General features: G+C 42.4%; 1 protein-coding gene across 1 annotated transcript; it reads right to left on the bottom strand.

Moving 5' to 3' along the window:
- Positions 1-211: 211 nt before the first annotated feature.
- TRIM42 (tripartite motif containing 42) lies at positions 212-23,285 on the bottom strand. The gene is made up of 5 exons (XM_054983896.1): positions 22,885-23,285; positions 16,832-17,514; positions 12,647-13,461; positions 5,886-6,113; positions 212-292 (listed from the first exon to the last, which is right to left on the bottom strand). The coding sequence occupies exons 1-5, from the start codon at positions 23,283-23,285 to the stop codon at positions 212-214; spliced, it is 2,208 nt and encodes a 735-aa protein (XP_054839871.1).
- Positions 23,286-23,480: the final 195 nt, after the last annotated feature.

Consider the following 23,480-nt stretch of genomic DNA (forward strand, 5'->3'; position numbering starts at 1 on the left):
TGTCCGGAACAAATAAAATACAAGGGCCAAGACTTTAATTTGCTGGGAGATCTTTATTTTGAAGGGCTTACTCTCAAATCTCAGCTTGCAAGCTAACTTTGGTAAAAAAAAGAGAAGAAGAATATGAGAAAAATATAATTGCTTTCTCTCCAGTGGCTTACTTTTGTATTTTTCTCTCTCAAAAGGTAGTTGGTTTGTTTGCAGTTCAAAGTTATTTGTGGAAAGCAGATTGAATATGTCGCAGCAAGCCCCATCTGGCTTTGGCTTTTGTGCGAGCATCTTGAGTCGTCACCTAGCGGAAAACAAAATGCAATCCACAGAGGTTTTTAAAACATAATCAGTAATTGCACGAGGTAGATGTTGCAGGAAATAAGATAATGATGGTATATTTCCCACTGCAGCTATTATTAAAGATATCTAAGGATATATTTGCAAAAATGCTTCATGTGATTAGCATTGGCTGTGAGACCAATGCTGCTGGTGGTGGGATGTTGAGAAGGATTAGTTCCATATGGCTGTATAACCTGAAATTAACCTGTGTCCATGCAGTTTTAATTGAGAATTTTGACAGTGGCTGTTAATACTGAAGAGTTTTTCTGCCTATATTCATATTTATCACAATTTTACAGATTTTCGTTATCAGTCATCCAAATGTGGACTTTAAGAGAGCTAGTGAGGCATCCCAGCACTACCGCCCTTTGAAACACTCTTGCCCCATCCATTCATTAATTCATCAATCAATCAATAAAACTCCCTTGATTGGTATCCCAATATTTCTGATCATTTCTTTGAGCAGAAGACGGCAGACGGCTTCAAATATTCCCTTTTCTTTTGCAGCGAATGTGATTGTCATTCATTTCTCTTACTTTCACAGTCATGCAGTTACAGTATGGGTATAAAGTACATTTTGCAGTGACAAAAGCAATAATGAAAGTCATCCATGAAGTAGTAGTAGTAACTAATGCTTCTGTAAAACAACAAAGGCAATGAGGCAATGAGGATTTGAAGGGAGACTCTCTCCTTCCTTAAATCCTTGTTGGCCTTTGTTGTGTTAGAACATTTGGTGACAGTCCCTGGATATCACCTTGTAAGCTACCAATCCCCTTTGGTTAACTATTATCCAGTTGTCCTTCAGTAAAAAAAAAAATGTATTCCATGATTTGGAAGGAACTAGTGCATCTCAATAATCATTCTCTGCCATTATTTTAGCATCATCCACCACGTAAGGCATGTAGCAAGGGGCTACATCTGTCTGACTTCAAGCCATGCAAACTTAGCACATGCATGGGGGACTTTAGTGACGGAAGCCCCTGAGAAACGCATTTTGCACAAACAGCCAAGGAAGAGAATGAAGGTTGTAATACAGTGATCTCCAGTTTAGTGCCTGCTGATGTTTCCTGTTATATATTTCCTTCCTTCTCAAAGCAAAGTAAAGAGCCAATGTTGGCTTTTCTGCATTCTCTTGAAAAGGGGGTGCTTCAGAAAAGATTCCAGGAAGTATCACCTTTGTGTCTGCAGGGAACACCCATTCAACAGCTTGGGCATACTATTTGAGTTTTCCCTGTTAAATGCTGTGGAGGCATGTTGTTAGAGCTCAAGAAAGAAACAGTCAACCACCATCTTGGAAGCTTGGACTGATGGGGGGTATACTGTTGTCAAGAGCTGCCTTAGGGCCAAACCGTACATTATGATTTTGACATGTCTCTGTGTTCATTTGGCGTCTAGAAAATGGCAGGGTGGAGGCTGAAGCACTTTCTCCCCATATAAAGTGGTCCTGATCCAAATCTAGGACCCACAGACTTGGAAAATGAGTACCCAGGAGGTAACTGGCAGATGATTTGTGACTGACTGATTCAAACTCAAGTTGGAGAATCCGGACACAGCATGCCAAAAAGCGTAAAGTATAGTTTGTATCTTTAGCAGAGGGTACTACAAGACAAAGATCTTAAGAGGAAAATGCAGATACAATCTCATTCAAAATAGAAATTTTTCTCTAACTGATCTCCAGTCAAACCCAAAATCCTACAGCATCATTTGCATTGCAGTGACTGTGTAGGATCAAGGCACGATGGAACAAGGATTCCATTATTTACCCCTCCCAGGGAGAGGGAACACAGGGAAGCTTGTGCCTCTCTTAGCACTTATCTCAGTTAAGTAGGTACCCCTCAACTAGATAATCACAAGAGAACCAGAAGACTATATCATCTTTTGGAATGGTGCCTCCTCATTGCTCACTGTCTAGAATTCATAAGACACAAATATTGCTATTCTATAGTTTAAAGAGGGAGAAACCCTTCTGCTGTACAAATCTCATAAATTTATGTGATAGATCATTCAAACAATATGTATTCCTATCGGAAGCATGGTAAGTCTGTATTTTTTTTAAAAAAAAAACTTGAAGTGAACATAGATAAGGAAAAGCCTGGAATGACAGAATTAATAGGAAAGCTTAGAACTAATATGAAAGATGTTGTGACTCTATTTGACTGTAGTATGTATATCACACTGTCTTTGTACCTTTGTGGTGTAAACTCATTGACCTGCCATTGGCCATTAGAATCAAAACTAATCAATCTAATAATGCAATAAGGGCTACAGTGGAATTGTACCTCCTTGTCCTGGAAAAGATGCAGTAAATCTTTCATTATTTAAATGTTTATTATAGAAAAACAGACAAATATAATCCATTGATAAAATTGATAGTAAATCAAAAGACTACACAAGGAAATGTTTTTTAGATGAAATGCTGCAAAGACCAAGATGGGAAACCATGTTGGTCTTCTGTAGCAACATTAACGAGCAAGAGTCCAGTAGCACCTATAAGAGTAACAAAAATTGTGGTAGGTTGTGAGCTTTTGTGAGTCACACCTAGAGGTGGGCATGATCCAAAAAAAAATACCGACTTTCCCCAGGCGCACTCCTGGGGCTGGCAACTGCGCCCGGTGCCCCCTCTTTGGCGGCGCTGGGGGCAGACTACCCCCCTGCCCCCTGTCAATCCGGCCCTGATTCACACACACACACTTAGAGCAGAGGGGGGGATCTATCCCTGCCTCTCCAAATAGAGAGAGACACTCCGTCAACATGTTTCAGCCAGCTTTTTAAAAAAAGCAGGGACAGAATCCTCCGTTCCTCCCCACCCGATTTTAAAAGCAAGCAGCCAGTCTTCCAAAAGTATATTTTAAACACACTCACAGAACTGTGAATGAGGTTTTCCCACAAAATACAGTGTTTTAAAAGCAGGTTAAAAACAGAGAGTGACAGACAGAAAAACACCCAGTCCTCCTACAAAGCCCTGTTTTTTAAAAAAGCAAAAAACCTTTGTGCCCATGGCTTCCGAATACCCCCTTCCCCCTCCCTCCCCTGGGTTGCTGCTCCGTGGTTGGAAGGAAGCCTGCTAATCAAGGAAAGCTGGGCTTTCATTCGGTTTTCTAGGGTGACAGAAGGAGGGCAAACAGAGCTCAGGCATCCCCCTCGCTCCGTTGCTAGGGGAATAGATTATTGGCGCCTGAGTGTCTGGCTCTCCAATTAGATCACAATGCCCCCCCCCGATCAACCCCCCCCCCCCGAACGCTCGATTGGTCACCATGGATGGAACCAATTAGCTGAGTCCCAATGGCGCAAACACCATTATCTGGGGTTTTTTCACATAGTGATTCTGATCGTGCCCATCTCTAGTCACAGCTCACTTCTTCACATACCTGGTGTCTGAAGAAGTGAGCTGTGACTCACGAAAGCTCATACCTAACCATAAATTTTGTTAGTCTTATAGGTGCTACTGGACTCTTGCTCTTTAATACTGCAAAGACATATCTGAAAGAACAGCTAGGCAATGCAAATATACTAAGAAGGCTGCTAAGAAAAAAGCAGGGAAAGTTGAGGATATGGGGGTTGCCAGGAGGAGGGAAAGAGGAAATAGTGAGGGGAGGGAAATCCAGAGGACAATGAGGTGCCCCGTGCAATTTCTTGCAGGTTCCCCACCACACAACTAGGCCCAGCTGACATTACATTACTGGGCACTGCAAGATGGTCATCAACATGTAATTGGGCTATAGTTTTCCTGGGTAGAGGTTGCAAAGGGGAAGGAAGGAGGGAAAGCTGAAGACAAGGGGGCAGATACAGGTAGATTGGCTTGTGGCAGGGAAGGAGAGAGAAGGAAGCAGGAAAAGGGGAGAGGCTTTCAGGGAAGGGGAAATAATGGGGGAGGAGAAAATAAGATGATTCTCCCCACAAGTCATTGTGGGTCTCCAACTTGTATCTATTATAATTTCATGCAAAAGGAGATACGGTAGTTGATTTTTTTAAAAGACCTTTCTTAAATGTTGAACACAGTTTCTTTTTCATTTGCTATGGAAATATGCAAATTATGACAGATGTTAAGTTTGTGTTTTCCAGGAGTATTAATATAGCTTGACAGCCTGAAACCAAGATCGCATTCCAGCATGTCAGTCAAGGAAAGTACAACAAAGATCTGCCAAATCTGTTACAAAAATCTATGTCAGCACTAGGATGTGCCAAGACTAGCTGAGGAATTTTGTTTCTAGTTCCCACCCCCCTCTTTTATACCTTGTGAATTCTTAAAAAAAAATTGTGCCCTGGAATCAAAATTTCTTAAGATTCTATTCTATCTCATCTTGGTTAATAGGACTATTGGCTTTTAAAAAGCTAAAAAACTTGAAACTGAATGCGCATGTTTTGTTCTGTGACAATTGTAATCATTTCAGATTTTCTTACGTTACTTGCTGCTGTTATACACTGAAGAAAATATACTCTGATTATATGCACAGATTTTAGATCTGTGACTAACCATAGTTGTTCTTGCCCTGCAGTCATTCCCCAGAAGCGCTTTCAGCTTTATTGCCTGCCTCCAGTCCTTCTGAAACCCAAACAAACCCTAATAGGAGTGTGGATGTTATGCTGGCCTAATATACTGGGGGGGGGATATGCTTCACCTCCATGCCAGCCCAGCATGATAGTTCCATCTTTGATGCCAATAGGCATCAACATATTAGCATATTGTGGATGGGGCCAATGTCAAGGTTAAATTCTTCACTAATTTTATGGGTTCAGCTTTGTATATAGAGCCTATGCATGTTGGATTTGGCAAACATTTTGTCACTACATGAACACATGTTGGTATCAGACAGCCCCAAGTGCTGGCTGAGCAGGATGATAAGTAATCTCCCCCCCCCCCCACACACACACACACAGCAAAAAGAGCCGGTACTTCAAAGTGTATTCTGCAAAAGCGTCTGTTTCTATTAGAGCTTCATAAAAAAACGGAAATGTTACAGGTGCTTTGACATTTTTCTTCATGAAAGCATGGCCAGAGTGATTCTACTGCGAGCTTATTACATTCCTTTGTTCCTTCCCTGCTAGACTAATAACACATTATTTTCAATTGGTGATTGATAGGGATGTGCAAAGCTTCTCTGAGAAATTTAACAGGTCTTATAAAACCTTTTGCTTCAAAATTCATCAAATACTTTTGCCTGAAGAAAACCATACAATTTGCTTTGTATGTCCTTCCAGGTGAAGATCTGTGACAATTCTACCCAGCAACTCTACCCAGTAGAAAAGGAAGCTCACACATTCCACAGATATTCCAGCTCTTGTCATTACGTGAGTAACGTTTTCTTTTCAGTAACAAATAATTAAGCATTGCTGCATAATCAGTGGCTCAATGTAAGCAATAGGCCAGCCTGATAGAGAACATGTCAGCTTCAACTTGGCCCAGTGAACGGAACCTAACTCAGAAAAGCACATTCTTCCATTGAATAGTGTTGATGGTAGGAGAGAAGAAAACTGGAGAAAGGTATTGCCTTTCTTTGGAAAACAAATCTATAATATTTATAAGAGAAATATGTAGAAGGAAGGTGGCACAGTACCTTACAAACATCACTCCACTGGCCTGGTCCATTAGCATTGACAGCCCGAACTTTAAAAACATATTCTGTATTAGGTGTTAGATTACGTATCTCCAGATTCTGTTGTCCAACCCCTGTTATTACGTCTATTAGTTTGGTCCGGACAAGATTGTCAGCTGTCATTTCAAGCACTTCATAATAAGCAATCTCAAAGCTGTCTACATCTTCTGTAGGACACGTCCAGTAAATCTAGAGAGACAAAGATGTGTCTCATGGAACTTTTTCATTCTGCATTTTAATTTACTTACAAGCATGAGTATCACAGACAATTAGGGTTTTGATTACTAAATCAGTAGCCAAAAAAAAAAAGATTCCTTTTTTAAAAACTGATTTTTGTCACATTTTCCAGTTCAGTTTTCATCATATTCTATAATTAATAAAGGACATTAGCAGCATATTTGTTAGAGATTTTCCTAAGTAATGTAGATATGGGGTCATATACTGTGATGAGACAATGCCAAATAGCTTATCACATAGTAGAACTCTTCCTGGACTTTACGAACTGCATAACTGAATGAGTGCTCATATAAAAAGCACTGCACACAAACAAAAAATCATATGTCAGGGAAAAATATAGTCTAACCTTTTCTAGGAAACACTGGATTTTCTGTATATTGGACCTTTACTACAAGAAAAACAGTTGTTGACTTGAAATGAGCTTAAGTGATGACCTTAATATGCTCAAGTTTGCTTACATAAACTCTAGCTTAAGGCCTTTCTAAATTAAGGAAACTCCATCCAGCACATATACATACACACACCATGGACTATATGTGGAAAGTTAAGACTTGCTGTTTTGGATAATATTTGTGATTAGGGTTGGCAAGCTGAGCCTGGCAATGTGCAGGAGGGCTGGGAGCAGGGGACATGGGGGGAGGGCGAAATCCCCTATAATAATATTTATTTATTTATTTAGGGTTATATTTCACCCTCCCCACAATAGCAGGCTCAGGGTGGATTACATACAATATAAAACATGAAGATATATATATATATATATATATATATATATATATATATATATATATATATATATATATATATATATATACACACACACATACACACTTAAAAACAGAATTAAAATCACATAAGCATTATAAATATTTAAAACAGTGTGGCAGCACATCTCAAAAAAGAATCCACACCCAGTCCTTTCCACAGATGTTTAACAGAGAGGCTGGGTGGAGAATACATCTGATAGGGAGGGCAGATTTTCCTCAATTCGGCCGGCAGGGAGGCCCTAGCCAGCATCAACCATATGCCTGGCGGAACAGCTCCGTCTTACAGGCCCGGAGGAAAAATATCACATCCAGCCAGGCCCTAGTCTCTTGCAACAGAGTGTTCCACCAGGCTGGAGCCAGGACCGAGAAGGCCCTGGCTCTGCTTGATGCCAGGCAGGCCTCCTTGGGGCCAGGGATTGTTAACAGCTATTTATCGCTAGATCGGAGCATCCTCTGGGGCTCATATAGGGAGAGGTGGTCCCACAGATACATTGGTCCCAGTCCGCAGAGGGATTTATATGTCAATACCAAAACCTTGAATCTGATTCGGTACTCCACGGGTAGCCAATGCAGCTGGCGCAATACCAGTGTTATATGTGCATAAGAAGGCACTCTGGTGATGACATGCACCACTGCATCTTGGACTAGTTGGAATCGCTGGATCATGTTCAAGGGAAGCCCTGTGTAGAGCGTGTTACAGTAGTTTAGCCTAGAGGTGACCATTGCTTGGACCACTGTAGTTAGGTCATGGGTCGAAAGATAGGGAGCAAGCTGCCTGGTCTGCCAAAGATGGAAGAAGGAAGACCTGGCAACCGCTGTGACCTGGGCCTCCATTTTTAAGGAGGCATCCAGGATCTCCCCCAGGCTCCTATCCCTTGGTACTGGTGTAAGCAATGCCCCCTCGAGAGTAGGGAGCCGGGGTCCCAAATCCACGCCCCCGTGGCCCATGTACAGGATCTCTGTCTTTGAGGGATTCAACTTCAGGCGACTCTGCCTCAACCATCCAGCCACAGCTCCGAAAGCATGCTCCAGGGCAGCCGGGGCTGATCCAGGCTGGCTGTCCATCAACAGATATAGCTGGGTGTCATCAGCGTACTGATGACACCCAAGCCTGAAACTCCGCACCAGCTGGGCAAGGGGGCGCATATAGATGCTAAACAGCAGTGGGAAGAGTATTGCCCCCTGTGGCACACCACATACCAGTGGATAGCGGGATGACAATTCCTCCCCAAGTGCCACCCTCTGTCTCCAGCCGTGGAGAAAAGAGACAAGCCACTGTAGTGCCGTCCCTTGTATTCCCACGTCGGCGAGGCGGTGGGTCAAAAGATTGTAAAATTCAATTTATATATCACCCTTCAGGACAACTTAATGCCCACTCAGAGCAGTTTACAAAGTATGTCATTATTATCCCCAGAACAATAATCACCTTGTGAGGCTGATGGAGCTGAGAGAGCTCCAAGAAGCTGTGACTGCTCCAAGATCACGCAGCTGGCTTCAAGTGGAGGAATGAGGATGAGGAATCAAACCCGGTTCTCCAGATTAGAATCCCACACTCTTAACCACTACACCAAACTGGCTACATTGCTATGTCATTTTGGGGCAAAATCATAGTTTCCAAAGATTCCTAGACATAGCAACTGTCAGGGGTCCACAGCCCAGCCCCCAGACTTACCTGGAGAAGAGGACAGGAGACCCTTAGGAGACAGCTGCCCAGCTGCCTCAACTGACAGTCAGGTCTAGAAACGGCCAACCACAGAGGGAAGGGAAGGGAAGAGACACCCAAGCCTCAGGGGGTTAGACGGAGCAGGTGGAAGCCAGCCAGCCCCAACCTCTGCTGGAAAGTGGGGAGCTCTGGAAGAGAAAGTAAGGACAGTCCAGAGGGGGCCAGGGCCAAGGAAGAAGGCCCAAGAGATAGGGACAGACAGCCATCAGCCAGCCAGACAGGAAACTTACCAGCCGAGGGAGAAAGGCATCAAAAGCAGCCCAGGGCCACACCCCAACCTACAAACAGGGAGAAAGGGAATAATAGGGACCAGCTGGAAGCTCTGAGCAGGGGAGGCTTGGCAGCCAGCCAAGAGAGCACAAGTGTAACTGCCCAAAGCAGCCCGACTAGCTATTCCAGGTGCAGCTGCTTGAGGCAACCAAGGCCAGGGCTAGAGGGCCAACAAGGGGCTGTGACTGGCAAGTGGAGCCAGGAATAAGGGAAAGGATATAAGGGAAATCCACCCACAGGACAGGGTGGGTTGTGTTGGAGGTTGGATGGAGAGAATGAGTGAGCAAGGAGAGAAGGTGGCGAAGGAGATGAAGGAGGAGGACGGACACAGGAGCAGGGCTAGGTTGAGCAGGTTTGCTGGTGGCTTGAGAGGGTGCATGGGTGATATATACCTCCCCTCCTTCCACAAAGCAGGACCCTGCATAATCCCTAGCTGCATCCGGGTGTCAAAGCCAGGTACCTTGGTGCCCGATGCAGCAGCACCCGGGAGAAAACCGGACAGCAACATCAGTGATCTTGCTGTTTTTCTTTCTCAGAGCAGTGGCAGGCTATTGTATGAGGCCTGGCAAACATACTTGTCATATATCATATGTGAAACTAAAGATTTTTTAAAAAGGGAAAGTAGTGATGCTAATCGACTACATGCAGGAAATTCAAAACACAAACTTCCCTTGCTGAAAAGCTCTGAAAAGCTCACACTCTTTTAAGCTGAACATAGATTCCCTTGAATCTTGATTCTACTCGAAAACACTCACAAAATGCCTGTTGGCACTAATCAGCCCTCTTCCAAACTAAAAAATTTGTCTTTGCCAAGGAGGAGAGAAGTATTGGCTGTGTAAGGACATTTCTCTTCCAATGTTTGCCCAGCATCTTTTCCTGTTGGGTTAGTTTGGAACTGTAGATTTCTTGGCCTTCTCCCTGGCTTTGTTTAGCTATTCCCATCCATTGGTGGAAACATAAGGTTTGTAGGTTAATGAGTCCATTATTTGATGGTTTGTTCATTTCCCATATTTCCTCAAGGTGACTGACTAATCAAAATGTAAACTATACAGAATAAAGTAAAATCCTCAAAGCCTCCTTCTCCCATATGCACAGGAGCAAAATTGTTCATGTTTGTGAACATTCCTGGTGAACACTCCTAAATGTCTGTTAATGTTCACCCATTCCTAGATGAAAGTTCATGTTAGAACTAGAGAGGAAGATTTACACATCTTGATCTATTTTTTTTAAAAAAAGGATAAATGGAGGAAGGATCTAAAAGTACTTGTTAAAACCATGTTATATGCATTCAGTGCAGGACATAAAGGTTAGAATTAATTTAAAGAGATGAGAAAGTTCGCCATATGGGGGGAAAAGATGGTCTTTCTATTATTTGTCAGTTCTCTCCCCCCCACCCCATTTTAACAAGTTACATGAGCACATGTACTTGAGTGGCATAATGAGGAGTACTCGGCATCACTCAGCAAAAATTAATGACTTTTTTGTACAGAATTATTTTTCAAAATGGCATTCAGTGATGATTGCAGTAGCAATTTTTATTCATTGTGAATAGTATGCTCAATCACCATGTTAAATGCAAGAAGACAGTAACAATAATTATTGATTGATTTTTACTGGGGGTGCCCTAACTTGTCAGTTCAGAGCTAATCAAAAATTCTGAGGCTCTTGATGGCACCAGTAAACAGATGCAAATGCAAACATGGTATTTGTAAGGTTTGCTCCATACCTTTACTCACATATGGCACCAGAGAGACTAATGGGCCTGCACTGTTCTTCATGGAGGAGGGGGAGGAAGGGAGGCTGGCTCAAATCCTGTGTTAAACTCCCAACTGAATAGCAGGGAGTTGCACTTTGTTCTTTGCCCAAGTCCTGACACACTGGTGAAGAGAGGTGATTGTATTAGCATCCTTCTTGGGATCTGCATAGTGACTAGGGCTCCTTATGGGCACTGAAGCTTGTTCTAAAGGTTGAGTGGGAATTTAAAAAGGCCCAGACAGAAGTCAAACTGGGCACCTTGGGGTGCTATAGCACTGCAGGGGGCACTCAGCGCAGACCTAGCCAACTACACCAATGGTACATCAGCTCATGCATTGCTGCCTCCTGCACTACCACTAATTGCCAACAGTACAGGAGGAGTCTACTGCTGAGCTGCCACAGTCTTTGTAGTCACTGAGCCAAGTGGCCATTGGCAGAGCTACTGCTTGCTCCTAGCTACCAGTGGATTTTCAGGACAGCAACCTTTCGGGAACTTTCCCTGTAAGTTAAATGGCTAGTCATAAGAACCTAAGGGCCCTGCTGAAACAGACCAGTTCCACACAGCAGCCAGCCAGTAGTCCACCCCACCTTATTCTGAGAACTCATTTGAAGCCCGATGTAAACCTTGAGAATATGGTGATTGTTTAAATTGCTGGTGCACTCCATGTCAGCAAATGGCAATAGGATGTTTAGGATTCAGGCCACACCTCTGTCTTATACTGAGTGTGTGGTCTAGGGCAAATCACTTGCCTCCATCTACAGTTGCCAGCCAAATGCAGTTTAAACATTGTATGTAGTAGGTCAAAATGAAAATAGAATCCCCTACCATTTGTCACCAGCATCTAGTATTTAGAGGTACACTGCCTCAGAACATAGAGGTTCCTTACTACTGAATGTCTCCACACTTGGAGCAGAGATAACAGTCAATGATATAGCATATAAACCTAATTCATCCATGTGGAATGAATGAGAACTACTTCTTCATATTCCCATGCTGCTCAGACACTCTAAGAATGGGGTTGCCAACATCTCCTGGTATTACACCTGATCTTCAGACTAGAGAAATCAGTTCCTCTGGCGAAAATAGCAGCTTTGGAGAGTGGAATCTATGGCATCACATCCCTGCTGAGCTCCCTTCTCTCCCCAAACTCTGTCCTTTCCAGGCTCTGCCCCACAAATCTCCAAAAAAATTTCCAGCCCAGAGTTGGCAACTCCATATAGGAACCATATTGATATCCCCCTAGTCCCCAAGATAAGTCATGCTGACATGGGGAGAAACAATGCCATGCTTCTGCCATCATGGTCCTTTCACCTATATGTTAACAAAGAACATATCAACCTGTTCAAAGAGCAAGGAAAGGGCTCTCAGGACCAAACTAGATGTGATAGTGTATTTGTGTTCACCATGAAGATTCCCGCACCATTTAAAAGTCATTATAAAATGCCATGAGGGCCTGATCCCGATTAGACCTGCAGACAACTGAGGTTTCTTACCCCCATGCCTTTTCAACTGCCCAAACAGCTGCAGCACCCACGCTCCCTGCAACTGTCTCAGAACATGGAAAGATGTGATGGGAAAACAAGAGTGCTGTGTTGCATGCCCAATTAGGATCAGGAGGACCTTGCAGTATTTTTACATGCTTTTAAAATCGCGGTGGTTTCCTTATGGTAGCCACAAGTATGCCATCATCCCTAGTTTGGTCTCAAAAACGAGGTTTTAGATTCATTTCTCATGGAAAGAACACCGTGGGAGAATTCTGATGCTGACTTCGTTATGACATTTTTGACATTTGTAACCACTTTTTTTGGAACTGTCATACATAGACAAACCCCAAAGAGAAAAGAGATTGTAAAATAGGCATGCTTCTTCAGTCTGAAGGTTTTCCAGTATTGCAAAGATTGGGCTATCTATCTAAGGATGCTGTCAATTAGGTGGATCAGGGTGCAAGAATCATTTATAAAGTCCTTACCTTAGCAGCAGTTGGATATACAAGTGTCTGGTAAATAACAACAGTGCCAGGAACTGTAGTCGATTCTTCAAGTGATTCGGGTTTGAAATAGGAACTCTGGGTTTGATAGTTTCTTTCATTTTTTGAACTATCTAAAGATGCATCCCAAAAAGCATACAATCCACGGTCCTTAAAATTAGGAGGAGGTGATGATTTTGGCCTTTCAGCTTCAACTGGATTTTCTTCACTCTGTGAAGTTAGTGTTGATAAAGATTGACTTCGTGTTGGTGTTAATGGCTTTTGAATGTGGGTGCTGGAAACACTCCTTGGAATCATTATATCAGAACTGCAAGGGTAGGGGCGTTTGCTTGATTTGTCAGCTAACATTTTCCTTTTAATTGATGGGAAAAGGTTATGAAAGGTTTCTGAAAGTTCTTCAAAGTCGACTTTAAGATGCTTAATAGGATCTTCTTTGAGACATGGGCTCGGTTGGTAAACATTTTCAAGTATGTCTTCTAATTCATTTATCAAGCAATTGGCAGACTGCAGGAATGCTATTTGACTGCTTTCCTTCAAAGCTTCCTTAGAATACTGCATGAGGCTGTCCATCTGGGCAATTCTTTTAGTTGTGTAGTCTGCATACTCCACTAGTCTCTTCTGTTTTTGAAGCTCAAGGTTTTCTACTGCTTCCATCATTTCTTTCTCTCGATCATTAAGTATGTTCCGTAACCTGAAGAATCCATCCCTGATCTCCTTCCTTTTTGCTTCTTTGTAGGACTTAAAATTGCTTTTTAATACAAGGATTTCCATTAGATCATTATCAATTACATAGCGGACTGCAATACAAAAATAAGGACAGTAATTATAATTATATACTTGTGATTTGGTGATTTATTCACAAAATACAGAAGGTTTCTAAACTGACATTGGGGAGCTGACTTCAGTCAGAGCTCCTGTAGAGCTCCTGTATTCCAGGGCAACAACCCCCAGATGAAGGTGAAACATCACTGCTTATTTCAAGGACATGTATCCTGTACAGGTAACACATTGGCCATTATCAATAGAATACACATGCCAGCTACTCTTGGGAGTAAAATGAAACAAAACAAAAACCCCACCTGCCTCAAAGCAAGACTCAGATTTTTCATTGCTTTGGACCATATATGAAGATCCATCCATAAATCATCCAAACATGAACATCTGCATTTTTGGAAATAAAAATCTAAATGCATGTAAAAATAAATGCTTGTTTGTAAAACCCGTTGAGCATTATTTTTAGCATGTTTACACACACACATACCTCATAACAACTCCAAAAGTGTATATGGAGGGTGATAGTGGGCTAAGAATTTTCTTATATTTTTAGTTGGAAATATATGGCATCACTTACTCAAACAACTGACTCAGACTGTGCATTGCAGAGAGGTGAAGGTGGTTACTCAGCATGGTATGAATCCCACAGGTCAGAGTCAAATTAGGCCATGGGCATAATAGCACTGTTCTGAGAATCATGGGGGCCATAGCAGGTTACAAAAGCCTGTTCATGGGCATCTTCAAGATTAAATGGCAAAAAGTAGTAGATTTGTTAAATTGAAATTTTGTTTTGCCAATTTTAGTGATATATTTATGGGGGGGGGGGAAATCTACTCTACATTTCTACCATTTCAGGTCTCCAGTGTGGCTTACAATTAAGATGACTTTGTTCCCTCATATCAAGAGATGCAAAGTATTCTCAAAAATAATCACATGGTTTAAAACATAGATTGATCCTGTGTTTCACACAAATTCCAAACATGTTAATCTCTATCCTAAGACCCATGTACACTCAAGTGCACACTTGGACTTCATGTGCATGCATTAAGGACCTGATCCATAAGTGTAAAAGAATTTTTTAAAAAAATTATTTAACAAAATTTATACTCCACTTTTCTGCCTTCATGAGGGCCAGCAACTATCAAATTAAAATGTATATAATTAAATCACATTTTAAAACCATTTAAACCAACAAAAACACATCATTAAAACAATTAAAATCAGAGCTAAAATATACAAAGGCATAAAAACAACAATTAAAACATTTAAAACAATTGAAACATTGGGCATGAAGCTGGGGTCACTGTGGGCACACCAAACAAAACAAAAAAGTCTAGTGGAAGAAGGCAATTGAAGGGGACAGACGAATTTCTCTGAGGAGCGAGTTCCAGGGAAAATGTATTCATGGATCTTTCTCTGGACTGATGCAATGTTTTAGACAGAGAAATCTGTGAACATGTTAAAGCAAACAGTGCTTGCAATAGATCCACGGATCAAGGTTGAATTTCACCTTTGTTTTTCATCCAAGTATTTAGAATAGAATTATTTGCCCATTAATTAAAATAAGAGATTATTTATTTTATTTAGAATCTAGGTATTCTAATCTACGCTCCAATGGAAAGGATATTGTTGCCATTAAAACCATGTTGAGACCAAAATTCAGGGTTAGCTGGTCTGTGGAAGACAACCTTACATCTGTGTCCTAAGTTATCATCTTGGAGGTAGATCTCATAGCTTTACTCAGACACATTGAGTAAAGCCATAGTTAGTCCTGAAGCCTCTCTAGAGGTACATCTGAAACAGCATAAGGAGTTGCAGTTAAATGAGAATCAGCAAAATCCCCATCTACCTATGCTGTATAGGCCAGGCAAGCCCAATCTCATCAGATCTCGGAAACTAAGCAAAGTTGGCCTTAGTTATTAATTGGATGGGAGACTAGGGTTGCAGAGGCGGGCAATGGCAAACCTCCTCTCTTAGTCTCTTGCCTTGGAAACAGAGGTTGCTGTAAGTCAGCTATGACTTGACAGCACTCTCCACAATCGCATGCAGGTAACACTCTGGTTCAGATGTTCAGTGGCATGTAAAATGAAAGCATGCGGAGGTGAGCAGAATTATGCCCATTGACCCCACACTCAATCATCATGTGTTCAGTGAAACGCCTGAATAGTGTCCTCTTTTATGTATTGTATACTCCAGATACAATTAGGATGCTAGGTTTTGCATCATTCCTGGTTACAAGGAAGAGACTATGCATACACAGATGTACACATGTAGAAATACTGTTTAAACCTTCACTGAAAATAGTAGAAATACAGTGCTGGCATACTGGGTGCATTCCAACTCTTGCCTTCATGATTTCAGTGTGTAACCAGTCAAATATCTGAACAAGGCTGAAGTTTAGATATATACATGGAGATCTTTGGGTTCTAGCCATCATTACTGCACTCATACAAGTATGAATACTCTTATTTCAGCAATCTGTATATGCACCAGCATCAAAATAATAATGCCATTGAGACATTTCATTTTCCTAATCTATGCAAAAATATAATTAGTATTTGAAGTGCATTTATTTTTATTGTTTTCTACATTGATTTCAGTGAAGCATGAGCCCCAATTACTCTGGGCATGGCATAGTTGTGAAATGCACAAAAGAGTAATAGTTGTGCTGTGAGCTGCCGGGGCGGGGGTAGGTGCACATGAATATGAATGAAGCCTTTGGGAGTGCATTTGAATTTCCCACTGCTGCCAGTGCATGGTTTCAGGAAGGAAGGAGAACATGCCTCTGAAAAGTGTGAGTGATTCACCACTTCCAAACGGTGATGTTTCCTCCCCCTAGTTGCTTCAAAGCCCTCTAATAGCATCCCTTCTGACAGCAGATAGGAGGCCTCATCCCCATCTCAGGTCATTGAGAGACATTACAATTGCCAGCAATGGAGCCAGGTGAGAAGGAACCAAAGAACTAGATGCTGAGGGTCAAGATGAAGGAGGAGCCCTTAATTAAACATTTGTACTGGGTGGGAGGAGGAGAATACAAGAAAGCGGACCTTACTTCCTCCCTTTTCAAACAGAGATCTTTAAGGGAGGCGGTATGGCAGCCTTCAGGAAAACATGCAGGTATGGCGTTCCCCACATTCACAAATTAGAAATGGAAGCTACCTAGTAAGACTATAGCAGAGGTAGAACTTGGACCAAGGTTTCCCTTAGACTATCCAAGTCTTGATCTCTGGATCACATTGCTGTACAGCTTCTCCTCTTGTGGTCAGAATCCACCAGCTTGTTACCATCTGTACTCATGGACTTATATGGCCACAGAGAAAGCACTGTGAGACATGTTAAATTATCTAAGTACAAATCAAGCAGAAAAAGAAGAATTTAAATACAAACAGGAACCTTTTTTGAACTTTGCAATAGTACTGAATAATGCAGCGGATTGTTTCGAACATGCCACTGGCAATGTAACTACTTCATGATCATTGTGCCATGATTCCTTGCAATAATCACACAACAGTTCATGGTCATCAAAGCAGTATCTGGATACCAATGAATCAGGATGGACTAAACAGTTTTTTTCTTCCCAGACTTCATAACTGACTTTAGTAAAGACATGGTTTTGAGTGGTGACATCCTGATGATATGCTGTCAAGCAAACATTGCAATAATTCAGTTGACACGTCAGACATCTTTTGTCAGCTCGTCGCCGTTCAATACAAACTTGGCAATATATTGGTATTTTGCTTTTGTCAAATCTCCACTTTAAGAAACCATATCGTCGCATATATCTCCTAGCCAGTCTGGCTCTTAAGTAATTCATCCTGAGTTGTACTTTATTAGAAAACGGGAGGCAATGTGCCTTGCTGCATATTGGGCAGGTGATGATAAAGAAGTTTTCAATGACCTCAGCGCATTGCTGGCTTCTCTTGATACACTTCTCACAAAGGCAGTGATTACATGGCAACATAAATGGATGGAGAAACAGCTCTTTACACAGGGGGCAAGTCAACTGGTCAATAAAAGCATGTCCTGATGCATCCTTCTCCAGTGTAATGACAGATGTGTTGCTTCTTGATATTCTTCTGGGATGGCCATACACGTATCTGAAAACAAACAAAAAAATAAACCAAAGACTTCTGACTGTTAAGATGTTGATCCTGGGTAGGAGGAGCACGCAAGGGCACATGTACTTCAATTCTCCCAACATGGCCCCATCTGTTAATACTTAAGATCTGTGGCCATGGCTGGGGACAGACATCTTTCTGCAGACCTAAGAAAACACCAGGTTTGCAGAAAATCATAGCATCTAAAACAAAACAAAACTAAACAAAAAAACCCATTGGGATAACCCCCTCCCCATGGAAAAAAGAACACCTATCGCTTTTAGAAATGGATGGTCTTAGTGTCTATTACTCTGCAATAGAATGAGCAGCAATACAAACGAAAAAAACCCACAAACAGCCTGTTCATCTGTTCATGAACAAGCCATTTGTGAGTCCCCATTCCAAACGAATAGGTGGTCGCCGCAAGCCTCGTTCGTTGCATTCGGCAGCTGTTTGTCAAGCCAGACAGTCTGGTGCCTTTCAATCAATTTCCCTGGCAAGGCAGGGACTGAACTCTGAACTCCTTCTGGCTTTTCTTCTGGCTTTCCTTCTGGCTTTAACCCTTCAGCTTCCAGCAGATTGTCCAGTTTTAGCCACTCAGAAGAGAAATAGACAGCAAAGGGGGGGGGAACCCATGGATCATACCTTTCCTGAGGTGCAATCTCTCTGAAACTTGGGTGGGGGGGGCTTCAGAGGACACTAAGGACTATTTCCCCTGCAACTTTGGTGGGTATTGGACATTGGGAAGGTCAGTTTTGTAACCCCATAAAGTAGCTTCCAACAGGCAGTACAGTTTTTGCCACTGTGGAGAGAAAATGACAGCAAAGGGGATGGCGCCGGCTCTCCCGGTGCAAGACAGACAGAGAGAATCTCTCTGTCCTGCTGGCACTGGGAAGGAGCAGCCTCGTGCTGCCGGCTCTGCCCGCTGTCAGAGGGACAAGGGGAGTCTCTCCTCATCCATCTGACAGTGGGCAGAAGCGGTCCCGCAGTGGCACCGACTCTGCCCGCTGTCAGAGGGACGAGGTGAGTCTCTCCTCATCCATCTGACAGTGGGCAGAAGTGGCTGCATGGCACCAGCTCTGCCCGCTATCAGAGAGATGGAGAGAATCTCTCCGTCCCTCTCGTGCCCGGCAGCAGCAGCCTGGCAGCACTGGGGTGGGGAAGGGGGGTGGGGGCTGGGGGTTGTGGGGTGTTTAAAGGGCCCTGCCCCTTGCACATGGCAGGAAAGGGCCCTTTAAACTATCAGCTGGCAGGCAGCAAGGGGGAATCCCCACCATCACCTGCCAGCTGATAGTTTAAAGGAATCTTTAAAGGGCCACAAACACGAACACTGAATATGTTCGTTAAGGGGCCATGTTCGCTTCTGTTCATTTTTCATTGTTCATGGATGGCAAAGAACAATGAACAGGGTCTTCTTTTAATTTTTTTCTTGTTTGTGCCCATGTCTACTCTACAACAACAATGGTATTGTCAAGGCTTGGTTTCTGTCAGGAAAAGGCAAGTAGAGGGGTCAAGGTCCTTTCTGGGGCTATTTTGGCTTTGAAGGAGGATTAATTGGGGCCAGGCCTGGCTGCAACCACAGGGCAACTTGCTACCATGCAACTTGTATGACTCACCCAGGCCCAGCTGATTAATACTGTTCAACAGCAACTATGCCTTGACAGTCAATATGATATAGTGATTAACCTAGGATCCGGGACTTTGTCCCGAGTCCCAGCTCTGCTTTGGAAACTCACTAAGTAATTTTGGAGTCAGTTACACACTCTCACCCTTTCCTATCTCTCAGAGTTGTTGAGAGGATAAAATGGAGGAGAAGAAAATGAGCCGCTTTGGGTCCCTGTTGAGGAGAAAGGCAGAACATAAATGAAGTAAATTAATAGTAAATATAACTTAATATGGGGGGCAGGTAGATTGATTGGTGAGTGGGAAGAAGAAAAAGAAGCAGAGAAATGTGAGGATATGGGAGTTGCCAGAACAAGCAAGAAGATATAACATTCGATTTTTAAATTTGATATATATACCTCCCTTTAGAACAACTTAGAGCAGTTTACAAAGTGTGTTATTATTATCCTCAAAACAATCACCCTGTGACATGGGTAGGGCTGAGAGAGCTCTGAGAGAGCTGTGACTGATCCAAGGTTACCCATCTGGCTTTAAGTGGAGGAGTGGGGAATCAAACCTGGCTTTCCAGATTAGAGTCTTGCTTCTCTTAACCACTACACCAAACTGGCTCTCAGTATCAGGAGGGGATACAGGGGGAAATGATGTACCCCTGGAAACCCTTGCAGGTTCCCCAATGAGCAACTGGGGTCCAGCTCAGACAGCACCATGTAAGTTGGCCAGAATTTTCTTGAAGAAAGGCTGCCTGTGGGAAGTAATGAGGGGAAGCTTAAGAGACGGGTGCTGATAATAAGGTTGCCAGATGGTTTCAACAAAAATACTTGACTCTTTTGATGAAAATTTGTTGACCAAAAAATATACACATGCATACACACATGATAAAAAGAGGGTGGAAATGAGTCATTGGAACTTTTAATGGCATGGAGGGATATAAGATCCTATTAAGCCTCATTAAAGGGGAAAGACATTTTTTCTCCAGGTAGATGGTAACCCTAGGATCTACCCAGTGTGACATGTTATGCACTACTATACCAAACTTCCCATTTAATAAATACAAATACATAGAGATTTCTGGGTTTAAATGATTGTGCAACAGGTAGAAATTTAACTAAGAAAGTGAATAATAGGTTAAGTTTTCTTTATACTGCTGTTTTATAGTTTCTAAAAAGCAAAAACACTGCACACCTGACTATATTATGGTCTCCAGAGGACAAGTAAAAAAATGTAAATTATATTTAAATTTCAAGTGGGCAGCTGTGTCGGTCTGCAGTAGAGGAGCAAGATTTGAGTCTAGTCTTGCTCTTCTTTGCACTAGGACAGCAAGACTTGACCCTCAAAGACCAACAAAAGCTTTCAAGAGTCAAAGCTCACTTCACCAGATACAAATAGGAATATCCTAGTATTCTACTTGTATCTAAAAAAGGGATCTTTGACTCTTGAAAGCTTATATCCTGGAAATCTTGTTGGTCTTTTAGGTTCTCTCCCCACCCCCCTTCATGAGGTATAATACAGCACCCAACACCTGTGCAGAGATCTTTGCACATAGCATGTACAGAAAGCTAGCATGCTAAAATGGAGCTCTTCTCCCTCACATCTAGTTCTCTTAAATGCAGAAAGGTTTGTTTTATTTTATTTATATTGCACTTTACTCTCCAATGGGGACCGAAGGTGGATTATTTCATTATCTTCTCCTCCATTTTATCCTCACAAGGATATGTGAGGTTATGTTAGGCTGAGAGTACAGTCCAAGGTCACAGAACAAGGTTTCATAGCAGAACAGGGGTTCCACATCTTATGATTCCACAGATAGTCTAGCAAATTATATTTTATACAAAATAAAAGGGATATAATACGAGTCACACAATCCCTCCAAAGCTAAGCATTTTAAAATCCCCATTGTTCTGAAAGAGAAACAGTATATGCTTAACTCGCCCAATGAGCATACTGGAAGAATTACCACAGAATCCTACAAAGAAAGAAAGAAAGAAAGAAAGAAAGAAAGAAAGAAAGAAAGAAAGAAAGAAAGAAAGAAAGAAAGAAAGAAAGAAAGAAAGAAAGAAAGAAAGAAAGAAAGAAAGAAAGAAAGAAAGCACATGCATAGAACTTGGCTGTGGTGGTTGCAGGCTTACTTAATTAGAAAATACTGGACATCTATATTTTCTCTGTTTATTTCCCAGACCGGATGGGCAAACACTGGACTGTCCAGTTCCAAACTGGACACCTGGCAACCCTAGCAGATAAAAATAGGTTGGCTGGTGGTTGGGCAGACGAAGAAGAAGCAGGATCCGGAAGAGGCTATGGGGGCCTTCAGGGAAGACAAATAGGAAAGTGAAATGCCCCAGACAAATCCTGTGAGTACCATGCTTCTTGTATACAAACCGCCGTCATTACATTTTTCACCTTATGAATTCAACAGAATTTCTATCTGCTGAATGCATATTATCTATACATTTTTACTGTGCACATAGCATCATATTCTTTTAAATATAAATGCTGATTTGCCCATTTAAAACTTGCTGTCAACAACTGCAGAGCAAAATTCAAATAAAATATTTCTGGTTCACTACAAACAAGGAATAAGTTGGGGACAAAGGATGTAAGCGAGCAGCTAACCGTTAAAGGAAAGAAAAATTTGTTGCTGTGAAGGAGAACGTCCAGGAAGGGACGAATCTGTAAAACTGGCCAATGGGTGACTTTTGCCTTTCCCTGATGCCTGACCTAATGCACAGTTGTCTGACAGGTCTTGCTTCTGAGCTGCTAGAATCTATCCCAAGAGAATTTTCCTCTGCATGATGATGCAGAGGAACTTATATCTGGATCTAGGAAAGAGCTGATTCTTCAGTCTTTGAGAAAAGATTTTGCTCACTTGCTCCTTCTAGTTCAAAATGCTCCAACTTCACCTTGCTGCTTTTCCTGGACTTGTGCTGGGGAAAAGGCAAGACAAAACACCTCCCTCACCCATGCACAAACAAATACACTACAGCCCCCTTTACACCTAGTATTTTCTGCTGCTGCAAGATAGACATACAAATTAGGGACCTGTGCTTTCCTCCCACCTGGGACAAAGGCAAATGAGGGAATTCAGTCAGAAGGCTCTGGCTGACTCCCCCACTGATAAGCAGTATGCTGCCACCAGCACCCCTACCAGTTTACCATAGAGGAGATAAGATGGGGCATTGGCACTAGTTTGGGGAGAGCAGCAGCCATCAGAATCACTAGCCATACCATGAGGTGATTGTCCCGGTCAAGAAGACGAGAAAAAATATATATGCTGATATATATGCTGATAGTTTCACCCTGAAACAACATGACATCTTGGATCATATTTAGCAGGAATGTTCTGCCATGTGTACCACATATTGTTTGAGGGCACTTGCCACGGACTGGAGGATGTTACAGTTTGCTAGGCCAGAGGGGCTCTCCATGCACTTCGCAAGTGGTCTTTGAAGCAGCCAGAGTACACAACATGTTGACCTGTTGCTAACTATTCACTGTAGGAGGAGAATGCATGAGCAGTTGGGATGAAGGGTACCAGGAGACCCTGCTTTACTAAGCAGATTTTTTTTCCTTACTCACCCTTTTTTATGTCTCCTTTCCTCAGGCACTGTCCCAGGTTCCCCCCTTCTCTTCTTATACCCATAGTTTCTGAGAAACAGTTCATGCAAGTGATAATGCATAAGGAAGTACAGCATCACCATTTAAAAGAAACCACCGTTTGATGGCACTTACTCATTTCTGTGTCGATTCCTGTAAGGATTAGGGACATACGTGCAACACCTGCTTTCATAGCACTGACACTCCGTGTTTTCAATTGTACAGCAACAGCACTTGCAGTGTGGGTTATTAGCACAGGAGCAGCAGCAGCAGCGAAGATTGGGGTTCTCTGAGCACGTACAGTGAAAGCACTGGCAAGGTTCATCTTCCTCATGTGGACAATAGCAACAGTCACAATTCCGTTCATCAGTACACAGAAAACGCCAAAACAAGCAGCATTCGTCCTCTAGATCTCTGTCAGGAAACCTTGGTGAATCAAATGCTGTGCAGCAAGGACTGCAAGGGCAGCAGGGGGAACAGTGACAGCCTGGACAGCATGGACAAGTCAGGCAGCATTGACAAGATATACCAGCCATCTCCTGGCAATGTACTTCAGTCCCTCCCCACTGCCCTGTGGTCTTCACAAACTGGTCTTGCTTTGTATGCCTTCAGCAATTGTCCCATAACTTTTTTTTTGTTCTGTGTTGTGAAAATTCTTTCTGACCTCTTGGGAAGGAATAATGACATCACAATGGGCTATAGCAATGTGGATATGGATATCTTTGCATATG

The sequence above is a fragment of the Eublepharis macularius genome, chromosome 6 (genome assembly GCF_028583425.1).
Source record: "Eublepharis macularius isolate TG4126 chromosome 6, MPM_Emac_v1.0, whole genome shotgun sequence".
NCBI classification, from domain to species: domain Eukaryota; kingdom Metazoa; phylum Chordata; class Lepidosauria; order Squamata; family Eublepharidae; genus Eublepharis; species Eublepharis macularius.